At 43.9% G+C, this 18,299-nt stretch overlaps 1 protein-coding gene across 1 annotated transcript in view; it reads right to left on the reverse strand.

Moving 5' to 3' along the window:
* Positions 1 to 18,299, reverse strand: part of LOC117368424 — a 199,568-nt gene that overhangs the window by 92,717 nt on the left and 88,552 nt on the right. The window contains exons 6-8 of the mRNA XM_033962071.1: positions 17,865 to 18,080; positions 16,503 to 16,580; positions 3,327 to 3,608 (exon numbers count right to left, since the gene is read on the reverse strand). Coding sequence (XP_033817962.1) covers positions 3,327 to 3,608; positions 16,503 to 16,580; positions 17,865 to 18,080 — 576 coding nt within the window. The remainder of the gene's footprint in view (positions 1 to 3,326; positions 3,609 to 16,502; positions 16,581 to 17,864; positions 18,081 to 18,299) is intronic.

Below are 18,299 nucleotides of genomic sequence, written 5' to 3' on the forward strand. Positions count from 1 at the left end.
GCTTCCCTCGTGGCTGGCCTATCTCCCGCATGCTCTGGGGCTCTAATGGTCTGTGCCGGCTTCTCTTCTCTTCTCTACCACCACCCCCCTGACGTAACTTCCGGTTTTGGAGGGAAGCCGGTTTCGAGTCGCTTGCTGGGGGTTTTTTTTGTTTAAAGTCCGGTGGGTTTTTCAGCGGCTCTTCAGGCTGCGCATTAAGCAGTGGCGGCAGCAGGATTCGGAAGATGACAGTCGGGCGGGCATCTAAATTTGCTGGGCGTTGCGCCCGCCTGCCCTGATGGCGGCCCTGTCGGTTGGGTTAGCGCCACAAAAGTAAGGGGACCTGGCAGGCTGTGCTGCACATGGGGCGGGGCGGGGCGGACCGCCCCCCTCCCTTGGTAGCCGCGAGGCTACTCCTCCTTACCTACCCTGCCTGCAGTACAGAGCCGAACGGAAGTCTTCCCGACGTCAGCCCTCCCTCCCTCCAACGTCAGCGCTGACGTCGGGAAGACTTCCGTTCGGCTCTGTGCTGCAAGCAGAGCAGGTAGGGAGAAAAGCCGCGCGACTTAGTACATCCAGCCCCGTTCCCGTGCAGCTCTCTATTGCGGACCTTCCCGCGTGCCAGCTGCAAGGCCTTCGTGTGCCACAGCTGGCACGCGTGCCATAGGTTCGCCATCGCTGCCCTAGGGTGTCTCACTGCTCTGCTGGGATGTCTGTGTGGCCAGTCTACTATAAATGATGGCCCCTCCTACATCCCAGTGGCTTGTTTTGTACATTTTTCTTTAGGACATTTTTTTTTCCCAAAAATGGTTCAAAAAGATAGACACACATCTGAAAAATGGCTATTTAAAAAAAAACAAAAAAAAAAAAACCCCCAAAACAACAAGATAGACCTTTTGCAGTTTTGAAAATGGGCACATTTGGTTCTGGATTTCTGTGTGAGTTCCACAAAACCTCCAAACTCAGATTTGGATGTCATATCAAAAATGGCCCTCCACTTATACCTTCTTGACCTTTACATAGTATCGTTATTAGTGTTGCTGTCCCTTCTACTGTTGTTTATGGTTTTTTGAGAGCTTCTATACCGCTGCTTAATGACTGGGGAGTCAATTCAGAGCGATCTACATGAGCCTCTGCAATGGCGTTACAATACATGAGCTTCTATACAGGTGTTATGATACATTAGCTTCTGTAGAGATGTTACCATAAGGAGTTGTGAGGTACTACAATACATGGGCTCTATCCTGAAATACAAGGAGCTCTGTGGTGGTGTTACAATATAGTTATTAATACCGGCATGATTATGCCATAATCCATCATCCTTCTTATATGCACATTTTTAGACCAAATCAATCGTCCTACGTATATACACATGTAATACTAGGTTTCCTATTGCAACTAAATACTCTATACACTATTTTTACACACCTCTTAAGGAGGTTGGCCATTTCAATTAAATATAATCTATTTACATGCATCTCTGTATAGACTAGGCCTTTTCTTAAACTACTTAAACACGTCTGTGTCTGTATATGGCCGTTTGGGGGAGGATGGGCTGGAGAGGGTTTCAATGGCTGGGAGGGTTTAGATGGGATGGAGTAGGTTTTGACGGAGATTTCAGCAGTTGGAACCCAAGCACAGTACCGGGTAGAGCTTTGGATTCTTGCCCAGAAATAGCTAAGAAGAAAAAATTTAAATTGAATCAGGTTGGGCAGACTGGATGGACCATTCGGGTCGTTATCTGCCGTCATCTACTATGTGACTATGTTACTTCAACTGAAATTATGATGTTGACAGAGACAGGAAACTAGAACTTTCAAAGTGCTTTTTCTCATACAGCTGCCTCACTTTAGAATGCTCTTTCACTTACCGTATTTGCCGGCGTATAAGACGACTTTTTAGTACCTTATAATCCTCCCCAAAGTCGGGGGTCGTCTTATACGCCGGGTACAGTTTACATGCCCTTACTTGCGGGGCTGGATGTACTCAGTTGCGCGGCTCTTCTTCTTCCTACCTTCTCTGCTTGCAGCACAGAGCCGAACGGAAGTCTTCCCGACGTCAGCGCTGACGTCGGAGGGGAGGGAGGGCTTAAACAAAGCTTAAACAAAGCCCTCCCTCCCTCCGACGTCAGCGCTGACGTCGGGAAGACTTCCGTTCGGCTCTGTGCTGCAGGCATGGCAGGTAAGGAGAAAGAGAGTAGCCTCGCGGTACCAAGAGAGAGGGGCGGCCGCCCCGCCCCGGTTGCAGCACAGCCGGCCAGGTTCCCTTACTTTTGTGGCACTTCCCCGACCGACCGATAACAGCCCGGGTCCGACAATCCTCCCTGCCCTGTAGCCGCGAATCTAAATACCTTCTTACAGCAGCTGTAAGAAGGTAATTTAGATTCGCGGTTAAGGGCAGGGAGGTTTGTCGGATCGGGGCTGTTGTCGGTCGGTCGGGGAAGTGCCACAAAAGTAAGGGGACCTGGCCGGCTGTGCTGCACCCGGGGCGGTAGAGAAGGTGTGCGGAAGAAGGGGTCGTCTTATACGGCGAGTATAACACAAAACTCTATTTTTTAACTAAAAGTTGGGGGGTCGTCTTATACGCCCAGTCGTCCTATACGCCGGCAAATACGGTAATCTGTAATCTGATGAGCCTGGTCTAAATTCATGGGCAGTCTTTTATTGCTTTTCTTTTCACTCAGACCTTTGGTGAGTGGATATAGTTTGCAGCTAATACACTGCACCTGGGAGAATGGTGTCTTCTGCATTTCTTATCCACGTTTTTCCTTCCCTTTCCTTTTTAATTATGTTTTACTACTGTAAACCCTTTGATAGCAAGTCTTGAAAGGTGGTATAATCAAGAAAAATAAGAGAAAGCTTCAGATTAGTATATTATACAGTATATTTGTGCAGGAGCAGAAAATACATATACAGTCCAAGTGAATAAGTGAATAAAAATTAAGAACAAAACAAATTACTCTGAAAGGAAAAGAGTGTGGGGACAGGGAGACCCTGAGCTATGTCCATACTAGGCACACCCCAACAATTAGAAAATAAAGCCTAGAAGGAGGAGTAGATAAATGATGGAAGTTTACTAAATTCCATAGGAGAGTTCACTTGAGACACAAGAAGTGAAAAAAGGGCACACAAGAAATTCTAAGCCCTGAGATGGCAAAGGAAGACAGGATAGTACCCGAAACTCAACTTTAGAAGTATGCCTTAAAAATCACTCCACAGAAAGTGAAAGATCTTATCTTCACATACTACAGGAGCTCTAGCTAATTAATTTTTTCACGTGCCACTGTGGTGTAGAGCTCTCCCAGCTAATATGATTCAAGGTTTCCTGTTTCTTCTGAAGGCTCTTACCGTGTCTACCATAGTCCACTGTGATTTTCCCTGGCTCTGTTCTGCTCTTGCTGGGCTCCACATCCTGATTTCTATTGCTAAAAGGCCTCCATTTATCACTGAATCCAGAATCACTGGAGATGTTCGTCATAGGTGGTAGCACATTCTTCTCAAAGTATCCCACATTGGTGATGTTGCCAGCAGGGTTGTATTGCCCTACCACAAAGAACAATCCCTCGCCATTTGTTGCCATGCCAATGCCAACCTCTCTGGAGTCTTTCCATACCACCTGTGTGAAGTGACCTGAAGACAGAGGAATATAGACGTGGAAACAGGAAGAGAAAGGAATAGATATTAGTTAAAAGAAGTCATTGTTACTTATTGTGAAGAGCTTATGAAAATCAAATGCACACAATAATATCAAACTATAACTGCAGCTTCTGTTAAATATTCATATTTCTGTTACTGTTTCATGTTAGTCCTATTATTAGAATTCAGTTTGCTATCTCCAAGTTTACCTCATTGATTGTATTTATGCTTATGATGTTATCTGACAACTCTCATTGGACAGAAATATTCGCCAATAGCTCAAAGAGATATTTTTTTTTAAAGATCTCTCTGAGTATGTGCAATAGTTATCCCTGATGGGTAAACCCAAGTAACCTTAATTCCTGCCTCAATCTTTTCTATCCGCCTTCTCAGGCAGATGGATCTTCCTGCTTCCTTTTTATTTTACTTTACTTTTTGTATTATTTTATATTATATTTTCTTTATATTCCCACAAGTAACATTCCTCCAGGGAATTTTCTCCCCTAGAGGATCAGCAAGAACCTAGCTCACTAGGCACAAGGATCTAGAGAACCTCTCTTCAGGCAACAAGCTCTCAGATCAGCTCTTCCCTTCTGAGGTCTCTGTCCCACTAAAGCCAATTACAAGCAGTCAGGCATGCTGACCTCTTGTTTAGCATGGGCCCTACCTGCCTCCTAGGCAATGCTTTGCTCTGACACACCTCTTGCTTGGCTCTCACTGAGCAGTAAGACAACCTGACAGCTAAGACTTGTCATGGAACGGTAGCTTGTGGGATCAGGAACTACATGGTCCAAAAGTCTTTGGGGTGAACATTTAAGGGATAGAGATGCTTGGGAAACCCAGAAGGGCACCTCCCTATTGGAAGCAGGAGGGGAATTGCCCAGTAGTCCCTAAGAGAGTGGAAGAAGAAGTGACTGTAGGAGGAGGGGGAAGCTTGCACTATATCTGCCCGCACAGGAGTGGGTTGGTATGTGTATCCCTTTAAAGGATAAACCATAGTATAAGGAGTTGGGAGGAACTGGAAGGCTGTTTTCTGGTCATGATCCCCCTTACTCTTTAGTTTCCTTTACACTCTGTAGAAAGCAAAAGAAAGAGCCTTCTTCCTTCTGCAAGCAGCATAGATAGTTTGTTTTCTCTGTAAGAGGGAAGTGGGGAGGAGAGATAAAGAGTTGTTGTGTTGAGTTGTGTTGTTGTGTTGAGTTGTTGTGTTGGAATCAAAAGCTGGGGGGTTGATGGTGAGTGCCAAGCAGGATGGCTGCATAGAAATCGTGCTCTCCACTCTGCTCAGCTAATTCATCAACAATAGTTTTGCAAATATACTTCTTTTGTCAAGACTTTTTTGCCAAAACCTTTGAGAAGATGTATCTGCTTTATTCATTTTGAATGAAGATAACTCCGATACTCCAAACTAGCTCAAAAAGAGCCAAATGACCCTCTGATGCCAGATAAAATGGCGTCTGCCGAAAAAACACTCAGTAGCACAGAGTCATTGATAGAAGAAATCTGAGCCTTAAAAGTTTTATATTCTAAAAAGTATGAAGCCACTTGCGTTATTAAAAAGGACTTTGAATCTATTACAGAAACAATTTCTTATACTCAATCAAGATTTATCATTACTGAACAAATTGCAGAAACCACTGCACAAGATTTGTTACAATATAAATCGTACACTACAAATAACCTGAAACATCTTGAGCAGCAAGTACAGGACTTTGCCAATAGAAGCAGAAGAAACAACATTAGAATTTTGGGTCTAAAGCAGTGGTCTCAAACTCAAACCTTTTGCAGGGCCACATTTTGGATTTGTAGGTACTTGGAGGACCACAGAAAAAATAGTTTATGTCTTATTAAAGAAATGACAATTTTGCATGAGGTAAAACTCTTTATAGTTTATAAATCTTTCCTTTTGGCTAAGTCTTAATAATAATATTCTAATTTATAGCTAAAGAGACATGTGATCTAGAAACTGTTTTATTTTACTTAGATTATGATAAACAGTACATGGTGGGCCGCATGTGGCACCTGGGCCGTGATTTTGAGACCTCTGGTCTAAAGGAAGGTGCTGAAGGATCAGATGTAATAAAATTTCTTGAAACATGGCTCTCCCCTCTATGCTAAAATTTACTCTCCCACAGCCACTTGAGTTTGAGAGAGCAATTAGAACACCTGGTAAAATTAAACCAGATATTAAGTTAAGAACAAAAGAACTGCCATACTGGGTCAGACCGAAGGTCCATCAACCCCAGTATCCTGTTAAGTCCATCAAGCCCAGTACTCTGTTTCCAATAGCAGCCAATCCAGGTCCCACGTACCCAGCTAGATCCCAAGTAGTAAAACAGATTTTATGATGCTTATCCTAGGAATAAGCAGTGGATTTCCCCAAGCCTTCTCAATAATGGCCTATGGACTTCTCTTTTAGGAAATTATCCACAAAGCAAACGGATTTCACCACATTTACCAGCAGCGAATTCCAGAGTTTATTTACACATTGTGTGAAGAAATATTTTCTCCGGTTTGTTTTAAATCTACTATTTTAGTAGTTTCATTGAATGTCCCCTAGTCCTAGTATTTTGGGAAAGAGTGAATAAACAATTCATATCTATCCTTTCCACGCCACACATTATTTTATAGACCTCTATTATATCACCACTGAGCTGTCTCTTCTCCAAGCTGACAAGCTCTAGCCGCTTTAGTCTTTCCTCATAGGGAAGTCGTCCCATCCCTTTTATCACTTTCGTCACTCTTCTCTGTATCTTTTCTAATTCCGCTATATCTTTTACGAGATATGACGACCAGAACTGCACACATTATTCGAGATGCAACTGTATCATAGAGCAATACAAAGGTATTATAACATTTTAATCTTTGATTTCCATTCCTTTCCTGATAATTCCTAACATAGTAACATTGTAAATGATGGCATCCAGTCTGCCTGTAAGTTATACCCATTAAAAAAAACATGATTAAATTAACTTGTCTCTTCTTTGATATTTCTGGTCCATAGACTGCAAAGTCTGGTATTGTCCTAGGTTCCAAATACTGACGTTGATGTCCAAGCTCACTCCAGCCTATCCAACCATCCAAGTTAGTGGATGCAAGTACAAAAAATTTCATGAGCGACAACTCTCTTTTCAAGTTGCATTGCATGATGCTGATTTTAAATCTGTTCCTAACATCTTACTCTTATCTTCAATTTAGAGAGCAGTTGAAAACTCATCTTTTCAAAAAATTCATAGGCAACTAATTCTTTATCTATTTCATCCTGTATGTATTATTAATCTTTTGTAAACCGCATTGAACTACCTGGTTATGCGGTCTTGAAATTGATTTATTGTATTGTATCGTTGTTTGCCGGATATCTACCATAAAATCTGGCCAGTAATATCCTCAAGTTCCAAATTAGTGGAGTTCCCATTGATGCCCACCCCAGCTCATCCTACACCGAATCACCATATATGCATGCAGGTCTGTCCAATACCGGCCTTAGTTCTTTAATTTACATCCTTCATTTTCTAATTAGAGATCCTCTATTTTTATCCCACACTTTGAATTCTATCACCGTTTTCCTCTCCACCACTTCCCTTGGGAGGGCATTCCAGACATCTATCACACTCCCTGTGAAGAAGAATTTCCTAACATTGCTCTTAAGTCTTCCTCCCTGTAACCTCAAATTATGCTCTCTAGTTTTACCATTTTTTTCTTTTCTGAAAAAGATTTGATTCTATATTAATACCTTTCAAGTATCATATCTCCCCTGTCTCTCCTCTCCTCCAGAGTATACATATTTAGGTCTTCCAATCTCTTCTCATACATCTTTTTGTTTAAACCCCTTATCATTTTCGTCACCTTCCTCTGGACCGCTTCAAGTATTTTTATATCTTTCGCCAGATACAGCCTCCAAAATTGAACACAATACTCTGAGTGCGGCCTCACCAATGACCTATAAAGGGGCATCAGCACCTCCCTTCTTCTGCTGATTACTCCTCTTTCTATATAGCCTAGCATCCTTCTGGCTAAAGCCACTGCCTTATCACACTGTATAGATGCCTTTAGATCCTCAGACACAATCACCCCAAAGTCCCTCTCTCCATCTGTGCTTAACAACCTCTCACCTCCCAACATATACAGTTCACTTGGATTTCTACCCCCCAAATGCATCACTCTGCACTTCTTCCCATTGAATTTTAGTTGCAAGACGCTAGACCATTCTTCTAACTTTGCAGACCCTTTTTCATGTTTTCCACTCCCTCTGGGGTGTCCACTCTGTTATAAATCTTGGTATCATCCACAAAAAGGCTAACCTTACCTTCTAACCCTTCAGCAATGTCACTCAGAAAACATATTGAACAGAATTAGTCTCAGCACCGATCCTTGAGGCACTCCACTACTGACCTGATCCTCCTTTGAGCAAATTCCATTTATCACCACCCTCTGGCATTGTCCATCAACTAGTTTCTAATCCAGTTCACTACTTTGGGTCCTAACTTCAGCCCATGAAGTTTATTTAAGAGCCTCCTATGAGGAATCGTGTCAAAGGCTTTGCTGAAACCTAAGTAAATTACATCTAGCACACGTCCTTGATCAAATTCTCTGGTCACCCAGTCAAAGAATTCAATCAGATTCGTTTGGCACATAAGAATAGCCTTACTGAGTCATACCAATGGAATAGCCTTACTGAGTCATACCAATGGTTCATCAAGCCCAGTAGCCCGTTCTCACAATGGCCAATCCAGATCACTAGTATCTGGCCAAAACCCAAGGAATAGCAACATTCCATTCTACTGATCCAGGGCAAGCAGTGGCTTCCCCCATGTCACGATTTATCTTTAGTAAACCCATGTTGCCTCAGATCTTGTAATCCATTAGATTCCAAGAAATTCACTATCCTTTCCTTCAGCAACGTTTCCATTATTTTTCCAGTAACTGAAGTGAGGCTTACCGATCTGTAGTTTCCCGTTTCATCTCTATAACCATTTTTGTGAAGAGGGACCACATCTACTCTTCTCCAGTCCTGTGGAACCTCTCCAATCTCCAAAGATTTATTGAACAAATCCTTAAGAGGACCCACCAAAACCTCTCGGAGCTCCATCAAAATATCCAGGGATGGATCCTGTCCGGTCCCATAGTTTTCTCCAACTTCAATTTTTCAAGTTGTTCATAAACACTTTCTTCTGTGAACGGTGTGGTATCCACTCCATTCTCAGGTGTAACTTTGCTGACCAATTGCGGCCCTTCTCCAGGTTTTTCTTCTGTGACCACTGAACAGAAATATTTGTTTAGCACGTTTGCTTTTTCCTCACTCTCCACATAGAGGTTTATACCTTCTTTCAGTCTCGTAATTCCATTTTTTGTCTTCCTCTTTTCACTAATATACCTGAAAAAATTTTTGTCTCCCTTTCTTATATTTATAGCCATTTGCTCTTCCACTTGTGCTTTTGTCACACGTATCTCTCTCTTGACTTCTTTCAGTTTCATCCAATATTCCTTTCTGTACTCTTCTTCTTTAGTTTTTTTTATATTTCACGAACACCAATTATTTTGTCTAATTTTTCTGCCACTAGTTTGTAGTACCATATCTGTTTCCTTTTTCTCTTATTTTTATTTATTTTCTTCACATAAGAACATAAGAAATGGCTTCGCCAGATCAGACCCTAGGTCCATCCAGTCCGGCGACCTGCACTCGCGGAGGCCAAGCCAGGTGTTCCCTGTTGAGAAACCTTGTTTACTCATATCCCTCAATGTGATTTGCGAGAAGGTGTGCATCCAACTTGCCCTTGAATCCCGGAATGGTGGTCTCCATCATGACCTCCTCCGGGAGTATGTTCCAAGCGTCCACCACTCGTTGTGTGAAGCAGAATTTCCTGATATTTGTCCTGGGCCTGGTGCCCCTCAGCTTCAGTCCATGACCTCTTGTCCGAGTCACATTGGACAATGTGAATAACGGTGTTTTTTGCTCTATTTTGTTGAATCCTTTTAGTATTTTAAAAGTCTCTATCATGTCCCCTTGCAGTCTTCTCTTCTCGAGGGTGAACAATCCCAGTTTTTCGAGGCGTTCTTTGTAGCTCAAATTCTTGATACCTTTAACTAGTTTCGTGGCTCGTCTGTGCACCCTCTCCAGCAGGGTTATATCCTTCTTTAGGTAGGAAGACCAATGTTGGACACAGTATTCCAAGTGTGGTCTGACCATTGCTCTGTAAAGTGGCATTATGATGTCCTCCGATCTACTCGTGATTCCCTTCTTTATCATGCCCAACATCCTGTTTGCTTTCTTTGCTGCCGCTGCGCATTGTGCTGACGGCTTCAGGGTACTGTCTATCAGTATCCCCAGGTCCCTTTCTTGTTCGCTCTTGCCCAATGTAACACCTAACATTTTATATTCATGTTCCTTGTTTTTCTTACCCAGGTGCAACACTTTGCATTTTTCTATGTTAAACTTCATCTGCCATTTTTCTGCCCATTTCTCTAGCTGGTTCAAATCTCTCTGGAGTTCTTCTCTGTCCTTTTGTGACCCAACTGCCTTACATAGTTTTGTGTCGTCTGCAAACTTGATTAAATTACTTGTTGTTTCTTCTTCCAGGTCGTTTATGAAGATATTGAACAAGATGGGCCCAAGGACCGAACCCTGGGGTACACCGCTCCTCACCTTTTCCCAGTCCGAGAACTTCCCATTTATGCCCACCCTCTGCAATTTGTTTTCCAGCCATTTGCCTATCCATCTTAGTATATCTCCTTCTATTCCATAAAGGTCAGTAGCTATTTTTATTGCATCTTTCAACTTGGACCACTGTTTTTCCACTTCCCTTATGTCTCCCCATCCAATCAGCTCTTTCTTCAGGTACTCTCCCATGCTACTAAAGTCCGCACGTTTGAAATCCAGGACTTTTGAGTTTTGTGTGGCCATCTTCCTCTTTGTCTATTATATCAAACCAAACTATAAGACGATCTTTACTTCCCAGGTAGGCCCCCCCACTAGGACATTAGAGACACTTTCACCATTTGTGAGCACCAGATCCAGTATCGCTTTTTCCCCTCATGGATTCCGTCACTTTTTGTCTGAGCAGAGCCCCTTGAAAGGCATCCATGATCTCTCTACTTCTTTCCGATTCTGCAGACAGAACTTTCCAATCCACATCCGGCAGGATGAAATCACCCAGCAACAGCACCTCTCCTTTCTTTATGTATATCCGTAATCATATCTGTCAATTTACTGCGATTGAGTCCGAGGTCTGTAGACAACACCCAAGTGGATAGAAGTTCCATCTTCTCTTTTCAAAACAATCCATATTGCTTCTTCCTTTCCCCAGGTCCCCTGCATTTCAGTCACTTGGATATCGATCTTTACATAGAGAGGTGATGCATGTCAGTTACAAAAATCATATGCACGAATACAGGATGTCCAGTGCTATACTCGGAGATAGCCCCCAGGAAAAAGACTTGGGAGTACTTGGAGACAAATCAATGAAACTGTCTGTGCAATGTGTGGCGGCGGCGAAAAGGGCAAACAGAATGCTAGGAATGATTAAGATGGGGATCACAAACAGATTGGAGAAGGTTATCATGCCGCTGTACCAGGCCATGGTACGCCCCCCATCTGGAATACTGCATCCAACACTGGTCACCGTACATAAAAAAGGACATAGTACTACTCAAAAGGGTCCAGAGAAGAGCGACAAAAGTGGTTAAGGGACTGGAGGAGTTGCCGTACAATGAGAGGCTAGAGAAACTGGGCCTCTTCTTCCTTGAAAAGAGAAGACTGAGAGAGGACATGATCGAAATGTTCAAGATATTGAAGGGAAATAACTTAGTAGAAAAAGAGAGATTGTTCACCTTCTCCAAGGTGAAGAGAACGAGTACGCAGTTGCTAAAGTTAAAAGGGAAAAAATTCTGTATAAACATAAGGAAGTTTTCCTTCACCCAGAGATTGGTAGAAATCTGGAACGCTCTTCTGGAGGCTGTTATAGGGGAAAGCACCCTTCAGGGATTCAAGAAAAGGTTGGATAAGTTCCTACTGGAACCGAACATACTCAGGTAAGGCTAGACTCACATAGGTCACTGGTCTTTGACCCAAGGTACTCCAGGCACTGAGAAGGAGCCAACTAGTTCTTGGGAAAGGTTGACTACCCATCCTAGTGACTGCAGGAACTCCACAATCCAAGCCATAACTCAGGAACTCTCCTGAAAAGACTTACTTGGATCAACCAGTGGTCCAGATAGGAGTGAACCAGAATTCACTCCTTGCGCAAGGCCACCGCCACGACCACCGCTGTGTGGGCGACGAGGAAAGCCCAAGCTTCCCCACTGTCAGCTGCTGGCATGTGAGGCACTCACGAAGGGGATCCCTGGATGCCAGCACCCGAAGCCGATGAGGATTCCCCTTCGCAGAATCCGGTACACTGCAAGCAAAGGCCGGCCGCATCGACCTCAGCATCTGGAGCAAAATGAGCACTTTTTCCCTTTAAAAGTGATCATTGTGCAATACACAACCTAGCTAAGGGAAAAAGTGCTGGTTAGCAATAAAAAGCAATAATTATGAAATGAAGGCTCCCTTCAGACTGGCACTGCCTCAGGATTTTTTTTTTTTTTCAGAACAGACTCCACTGGCTCTCTAAGGCACAGGTGTCAAAGTCGGTATCGAGGGCCAGAATCCAGTCGGGTTTTCAGGATTTCCCCAATGAATCTGCATGAGATCTATTTGCATGCACTGCTTTCAATGCATATTCATTGGGGAAATCCAGAAAACCCGACTGGATTCCGGCCCTCGAGGAGGGACTTTGACACCCCTGCTCTAAGGCATATGCCTTGTCGGTATCGGTGGCAAGGCTTACAGCTGAGGCACCTCTAGAAAAAAATTTGGGGAGGTGGAGGAAATGGGGGGGAGGGACTCAACTAGTGACCCGACGAGTGACACCCCCAAGGTCGGATGGACCCCCGTAAGTGTCCTCCCAAGCTCAACCCGGCACCAAATAGAGACAAGAACATAAAAATAGTCTTACTAGGTCAGACCAATGGTCCATCAAGCCCGGTAGCCCGTTCTCATGGTAGCCAATCGAGGTCACTAGTACCTAGCCAAAACCCAAGGAATAGCAATATTCCATGCTACCGATCCAGAGCAAGCAGTGGCTTCCACCATGTCTTTCTCAATAACAGACTATGGATTAAACAACTTCCAACAGGCCTACACTAACCATTTTCAGGGAAGACTGGCACAGTGGCATAGCTTACCACACCTGCTGAGACTGAGAACAGACTGGTTAGACTAGAGGGAAGCACAGCTATTAGTAGTACAGTCAAAGTTTTGTCTCAGTCTCCATCTGCTGGTCAATCTGAGCTACTACCCATCAGTGAACTATATCGGTTTGGAGAGATGCTAAAGCAGGGGTCAGGAACCTTTTTGGCTGAGAGAGCCATAAACATGACATATTTAAAAATGTAATTCCGTGAGAGCCATACAATTTGTTTAAAACTAAATACAAGTAAATGTGTGCATTTTATGCAAGACCAACACTTTTAAAGTACAATAAGTCTCTGAATTCTTTTTAATAACGTTGTTATGCTGTTGCTAAACAATGATGAATAACGTAGTTCTTACCATTAATGCGACTTCTGGTGCTGCATGGTTTTGCTGATGGCTTTGTAGATACATGATGAGGTTAAGTTTCATGCAGGCGTTGAGACTTCCATCCGTTAAACGTGAACCTAGGTTGGTCTTAATGTTCTTTAGATGTGAGAAAGACTGCTCACATGCATACATAGAGCCAAACATTGTCAGTACAGCAATACTCACATGCTGCAGTGTGTGGTATGTGACGGGAAGCGCGTTCCCAGTTTTGACAATCAGCTGGTCTGCAGGTTGAAGTTTTTCATTTCTCCCCACTTGTGTTTGCGCGCCAACTCTGCTTGCTGTCGTGCAAGTCTTTCCAAATCTTCATTCAGTGACTTGAACTTATTCACCCACATGTCTGAGGCCTTCAGGTCAGCAGCTTGGAGCTCAAAATCTCTAATGGAGACACCGGGGATGTAACTCAGGTCGGCACTGTCCACTGCACACTCATGTGGATGGGTGATGAACTTAAAAAGACAAGCACGCTCACGAAATTCTCCAAAGCGCGCTTTGAATGACTGCAGGAGATTAGATGTGAGGCCCGCTAGCTGCTGAAGATCAAGATGTTGAGCAGGGTCACTTGCTGTGTATGCATCTTTAAACTCTCCCAGTTTTTCAAAGTGTAGTAAACGACCTGTTTCAATGTCGGCGATGAAGAGTTCTAGCTTGTTTTCCAAGTTTCCAAGTTTATTAGTTTTTAATATACCGACCATCAAACAAATGTCTGGCCGGTTAACAATAAAATTTAAAAAGGTAGATTAAAAATAGTTGTAGGTGTATAAAAATAAATAGAGTGAACATAAATGACAAAGACTAGACAAACTAGAAGGTGAGGGTAAAAGGGAAGGAAGGGGAAAAGTTACATGATTTAGAAGAGAAGGAGAAAGCGGGGTGGGGATAGAACGTAAAGGGTAAGGGCGCTTTGTTAAAGCAAATACTTGCTTAAAGAAAAAAGGAAGTAATAAAAGAAAAAGAGAGAAAAAAAAAAGTAATGAAAGAAGAAGAGGAGGAAAAAACCCCCAAAAAACAGAGATCTAAGTACCGTCGAATGCGTCCCGAAATAAGAAAGTCTTTAGGCTAGTCTTGACACTGCTTGTTGAAGGGATAAGACTGTATTTCCAACACCTTGCATTTTCACATTGAGCTGGTTCAGATGTTCAGTCATGTCCACGAAATAGTAGAACTTCAGGAGCCACTCAGTGTTAGCTAACTCAGGATGCTCGATGTTTTTCATTTCAAGAAAAGTCCGGATTTCGCTCAGACAAGCCGCGAAACGGCTGAGCACCTTCCCTCTTGACAACCAATGCACATTGCTGTGCAGAAGCAGACCAGGATAATTATTCCCAACTTCATCCAGCAATGTTTTAAACTGGCGATCATTTAAAACTCGGGCAACAATAAAGTTGATCACCTGAATGACCAGCGACATCACCTCACCAAGCTGCTCTCCACACATCTGAGCACAAAGCGCCTCCTAATGTAGGATGCAGTGAAAACTTAGGATAGGTCTCTTTTCATGTTCACGAAGCGCTACGAATCCTCTGTTTTTCCCCACCATGCACGGAGCACCATCAGTACACACCGAAATAAGTTTATCCATCGGTAGATTTTGATCTTTAGCGAGCTCGGTGAAAGACTTGAATAAATCCTCCCCTCTTGTTGTCCCTTTCATAGGCAAAACAGCAAGACTTTCCTCACGTAGTGTGTCACCGACAGCATACCTTGCAATCACGCTGAACTGGGATAAATGGCTTACGTCTGTTGACTCATCCAAAGCGAGAGAAAAGAATGGTGGGCATTTATGTCCTTCATTTGTGTTGCCTCAATTTGATTTGCCATCATGATGGTACGATCATGAATAGTTCTTGCTGACAGAGGCATGTCTTTTATTCATTTGATTATCTTGTCTTTATCCAAAAAGTCATCAAAAAGTTCATTGGCAACATCAAGCATGAATGTTTTGGCATACTCCCCATCTGTGAATGGCTTTCCGTTTCTCACAATTGCTAAAGCACCAGCAAAGCTAGCCGAATTCCAGTCACCTTGTTGGATCCAAACACGGAGTTGCTGCTGACTAGCTTGCACTCTGCACAGAAGCTCTTGACATGCTTTCTTCCTGCTGTCCCCCGCAGGATATTTCGATGCAAATATAGTATTGCATGTGTCGAAGTGCTGCTTTATATTTGACCGTTTCATTGATGCAATTTTATCATTGCATATTAGACATACTGCAGAACCTGCTCTCTCCACAAAGGTGAATTCCTCTGTCCATTTCTGCTTAAAAGTACGATACTCCTCATCTTTTTGTCTTTTAGCCATCTTCTTCAATAAAAGGGTTTCTGCAATTAGCTAGCTGACTGAGGTGAGGAGGATACCACCCCAGGTAGTGGTCTGTGGGGCAGGGCAGAGATAATGAAGGCAGGGTAGCCAATTGCGGGTAAAGCCGGGGCCTCGATTTGGGGTTGCCTGTGAAGGCCCGTTCGGCCGCAGATGCTGCAGGACAAGGTAGGGTGGATCCCAAGGATGCCGGATATGGATGCGATGCAGAGGAGAGCGTGGCCTGCGCTCGGCGGAAAGAAGACATGTTCTTCTTTCCCAGCATACATCTATCAAGCCCCAGCCAAGGATCTTTCCCATGCATTCATATAGTCACAGAGGGACACTGGGGAGATTAGGGGGGGTTCTGGAGCAATAACAAATGAAGTAAGCACACTCACAACTTGCCCCCTTCACTGGTATAGCTTGCTGCGGTCCAGGCTAGAATCTGCAGCTGGGAGAGGTGCCACACTGTGCAGAGCGTCGGAAGATGGCCGCCGCTGTCCCCATCCTGGCTCAGATCCGATCCGGCTCTGTGTCAGCAGCTCCCGCTTCCGGGTGACCGGCAGAATGTCCCCGATGGTCTGGGTAGGTCTGCTCGGGTGTCCTCTGCTGCAGTGACGTCTTGGAGAATATTTTTCTCCGCTGCAGCAGAGGAGCTCGTAGTGTGTGCGGCTGCTCTCCTTGGCTCTGCCCCCGAAAGTCAGTGTCACGTTGGCAGCGAGCCAGATGCAGCCATCAAAAGAGCCACATCTGGCTCGTGAGCCATAGGTTCCTGACCCCTGTGCTAAAGAATGAGTTCTTAAAAAATGTTTCTATATCTATTTCCTCTGGCATAGCTACTGGGACACATCATACATGCCACCCTGTAACATCCACCCTGAAGAGACAGTATAATTCCGAATGTGCAGTAAGCCAGAGCATTTTAGAACGAGAGGTGCTGTGTGCCATGCTTAGATAGAGCTCCTCACCTGTGTTACTGTGAAAGCCAGGTCTGCCAAAGTCGTAGTTCTTTATTTCACTGTACCATGATTCTACAGGATCCTGGCCTGCAAAAGGAAAGGAAAAGAGATCTAAACATTATGTAACCATGAGGTAAGACAGTAACTCATATTGCATCAGAAAGTATTTATTTCAAGTCTCCATTAAATACTTATAATGTAAATGCTTTATAATTTTCATAATTAAAAAATGTGAAGAAATTTAACTTTCATATGCTCATGCAGTAGGAAATCCTTGTTATGCCTGTATCTGGATGTACTGTATAAGGGAATGTTTGTGCCCTCAGACAAGTCTAGGGAGGGGCCTTAGGCACCTGAGTCAATCAGAACCTTAGCCCCCCCCCCTGGTAAATCCCAGAATGCACTGGGAAGGGGAAGGCCTGCCATTTTGGAGTGGCGAGCGGGCCGGATGGAGGGTATGAGCATCCTTACGGCTGGACATTCAACTGAAAGATTTAAGGAGGTTGGCGTAGAGTTAGGAGTGCAGGGCCGTGTAGGGGGGGGTTGGATTCGTGGGGGTTCAAGTTTCAGGGGGGAATGGCAGCAGGAGGGAGTGGGCATCTCTCCTGTCCGGCTTACTTTGTGGGTGGGATTCTGGCAGGAGGGAGTGGACATCCTTCCTGCCAGCTGAATTTGTGTAGGGATTCAAGGGTTCCAGCAGGAGGGAGTGGGCATCCCTCCTACTGGCTTACTTCACATGAGGGTCAGGGGAGTTTCCTGCCGTGGCAACTCAGCTGATCGCAACAGGGAGATTTATTTGCCATAATCAGCTTGGTGGCCGCATCTATTTGAAATGTAGGCCAGAAAAATGCCACTTAAGCTCGCTCAAGGTCACTTCCGAGTGAAACCATGGCCACCTCCAGCCTTGGATGAGCTTAAGTATCCCGACATGTCTCCCTGCACTCACAAAAGATGCCTACAGTGTAGGCGGCCTGCATCGGTGTTCTTTTTTTAGGAAAAGTGCATCCTGATTGGCTGGTTAGACAACAGTAGGATGCCTACCACTGCTTAAAATCGGGATGCCATTTATAGAATTTGCTCCCAAGAGTACAGCTATGAAATTCTGAATGGGAACAGCCTGGTAGAATGTTGTGTTTGTTTGAAAGTAGGGACGACCAGCTCTGGGATGACCAATGCAAGGTGACATCTGCGGCAGACAAATTACAGCTAAAAGGCACAGTTTTATATTTTGGGGCATATAAGTAGGGCATGTTTCAGCCTTTTTATTGTTATTTTATGAAACACGCTGTGTTTAATGTTTACACTTGTATTCTGCTTTGGGCTATCAGCTGATTTTAAAGCATGTGTGCAGCATAGAGACAAATCACATACCTGACATTTCACGGGCACTGGAGCTGTATTTGTAAAAAAGATTCTCGCCATGATCAGTGCCACTGTGCTGCAAAGTTCGGATGGACAGCAGATGCTTGGCCCATTTCTGTGCAGACTGGCAGAGGTCTCTGGACAGCTCAAGCGCTGGAGTTCCATGCTGCTTCCTATATATATTGTGGGCAGTCAGGAAGTCCTTCTCAAACTGATTCCAGTTCCCTATTTGGCAAAAACAAAATATATTTTTTTTAACTTAGATAGTAGAAGCTTCTGGATTTTTGAATTTAGCTTCTGCCAGTCAAGTAAGAGTGCAAAGTGGAATCTGTGCACACAGCTCTTCAGAGTTGAGATTACAGCACCTGCCAACACCAAAATCTAAATCTATTACTCCTACTACAATTCTACTACTATTACTACTACCATTTCTAAAGCACTTTT

This window comes from Geotrypetes seraphini, chromosome 10 (assembly GCF_902459505.1).
Source record: "Geotrypetes seraphini chromosome 10, aGeoSer1.1, whole genome shotgun sequence".
NCBI lineage: Eukaryota > Metazoa > Chordata > Amphibia > Gymnophiona > Dermophiidae > Geotrypetes > Geotrypetes seraphini.